Source organism: Morone saxatilis, unplaced genomic scaffold, assembly GCF_004916995.1.
Source record: "Morone saxatilis isolate NCDOM2014 unplaced genomic scaffold, NCSU_SB_2.0 Contig15, whole genome shotgun sequence".
In the NCBI taxonomy this organism is placed as follows: domain Eukaryota; kingdom Metazoa; phylum Chordata; class Actinopteri; family Moronidae; genus Morone; species Morone saxatilis.
This window is the reverse complement of record NW_023339707.1, coordinates 26,232,614-26,234,941: the sequence shown is the minus strand read 5'-3', so window position 1 is coordinate 26,234,941 and position 2,328 is coordinate 26,232,614. Positions and strand designations below refer to the sequence as shown.

Genomic DNA, 2,328 nt, shown 5'->3' with positions numbered 1-2,328 from the left:
ACAGTTCTATAACTTTTAACATTCACATTAAAATAATAACAATCCAATAATAACAGCACTCTGCTGTAAATGTAAGTCTGATTATTTGTGTTATAGCAGAGTTTGCCTGTATTTATAGATCATTGCATTTTTAACTGTTTGTATTTGCTGCAGGAGTTCAAAGTGCATGTCAACGGTGTTGAACTGCGTAACTGGAATATTACAAAGGGTCAAATGTACTACAAGGACATTAGCAGCTGCAGATATTCAGGTGAGCAGAGCCAGCGGGTCTAAAGGGTCACTTTACCCAAAATACAGAAACACATAAAAATAAAAACTTTAGATATTTCTGCTTTAATGAAATGCATTTTAACCATAATTCATTTTGATTTTAATTCATTTAAATTTTATTTCATTTTAATTTAATTCAGTTTCATTTAATTTTACATTCAATTTAAATTCTTACATTTAAATTAAATAAAAATGTCATCAATATGTCAATATCATATTTTATCACCAGTATTGTTTTATTTTACTGTATTTTAATTCAATTTACTTCAATTTATTTTTATTGTGCAAAAACAAAAAGTACAACAACAGTGACTGTACAGATACAACGATGGTAAACAGGAATAAAATACAGTAAACAAACAAAGAAAAAATACAACAGATGACGTGCAGAACAATAATCTACATTCCACATTTGACGTTGCTGTTATTTACCGTCTGATCAATAGTCAGTAATCTGTGTTTATTCCAGGTCTTGTCTATGAAACGGACACGGTGGCGTGCGACTCTGAGCACTCCTCCGTCGTAACCTGTAACGCGACGGCGGGTCTCAGCGTCAGCCCCTGTGGCTCCTTTATGCGTTGCCATGGAAACAGCCAGTAAATATGTTTTTTTATATGTATACCCCATTGAATGTTTACACTGTAAAACCTGATGAGTTAGTTCAACTGTTTGAGGAAACTGATCGCCTTAAACCATTTAAATGAATTAACTCAAACAATTTAAGCATGAAAGATATTTAATTAGTGACACTGACTTAATTTTGTAATTTTATTTATACTGTGAAAACAAAATACAAAAAGTTATTAATCAGGAATGTTTCTGTAATTTATGAAACTAAGTTAGTTTCCCTGGTTGATTAAGCTCGTTCTGCTTAATCAAGAATCTTTTTACTTTTTTTTGTTAAATAAACTTATCTTGTTTTACAGTGAAATATATTTAATCTTTTTCCACTAAAGCAAATTATTACATTATCTGTCAAAACAGCTGACATACAATAAAAACAATTTAGTCTGGAATTATATCGCCTGTACTTGTTGCTTCAACAATACATACCCTACGAGATCAGGAAACTCTAAAATACCATTAAGAATATCTGAAAATACCTAAAACTGGACTTTCTGTCCCTGTTTGACAGATGACATGAGATAAAAACACTTAAACCTTGATTCTGACTTCATGGGACTTTAACTCAGTTATTCAGTCTTGTTATTTTAAGAAACATTGCCAGTAGGGCCACTTACAGTATCTCCTCTGCTGTATTGTTGATGCTATAACTCAACATCAAGACTTCCATCATTGTTGCACTGTTAAAAAACAGACAGCATCAAAGTTCTGTTAAAAAAGTGTTTTGCTAAATATCTAATGATGCTACCTGCCCTCCCCTGTCAGGTGTGTGTTGAACCCCACCTGCACTGTGACTGGACCCGCTGTCATCGATTTCAGCGGCAATGTCACCTTTATCCAGAATCGCTGTGCGTACACTCTGATGTCACTTCCGGGCCTTAAGCTGCTTGCCACCTTCCAGGAACGCCGTCGTAAAGACGTTAGTTTTTTGGACAGTGTGATCCTGCGTCTGGATGGGCCGTCCTTGGACATTGAACTGGGACAAAGCGGGAAAGTACAAGTAAGCTACCTACACCTACAGAGAGCGATGAGACTGTTTAAAGGCTCTGTCACACCAGCAACAAAAAAGAAAATTCTCAGTGAATTCAATCCAACAGGAAACGTTGAAATACGTCAACTACTCTAGTATGCTGATGATACTCAACTATACATTTCAGTCGGACTTGACAACCCTTAGACTTTACAACCTCATTATCAGCTATGGAGAGTTATTTAAAGTTCCATGTGTGTAGGATTTAGTACCATCACTCAGATTACAATTCCCTCACTTCACCCTACCCTTCCAAGTGCAAAGGAGAAACTACAGTGGCCATGAAACATGCAAAAAGCACAAATGCCCCTATCTAGAGCTAGTGTTTAGTTTGTCCATTCTGGGTTATTGTAGATAAAAACGTTTCATTCTAAGGTAACAAAATACAATGATTCTTATTTTCT

The 2,328-nt window shown here is 35.1% G+C and overlaps 1 protein-coding gene across 1 annotated transcript in view; it reads left to right on the top strand.

Moving 5' to 3' along the window:
* The first annotated feature begins 213 nt into the window (after positions 1 to 213).
* LOC118324143 overlaps positions 214 to 2,328 on the top strand; it is a 16,202-nt gene continuing 14,087 nt past the window's right edge. The window contains exons 1-3 of the mRNA XM_035656299.1: positions 214 to 250; positions 740 to 866; positions 1,660 to 1,894. Coding sequence (XP_035512192.1) covers positions 214 to 250; positions 740 to 866; positions 1,660 to 1,894 — 399 coding nt within the window. The remainder of the gene's footprint in view (positions 251 to 739; positions 867 to 1,659; positions 1,895 to 2,328) is intronic.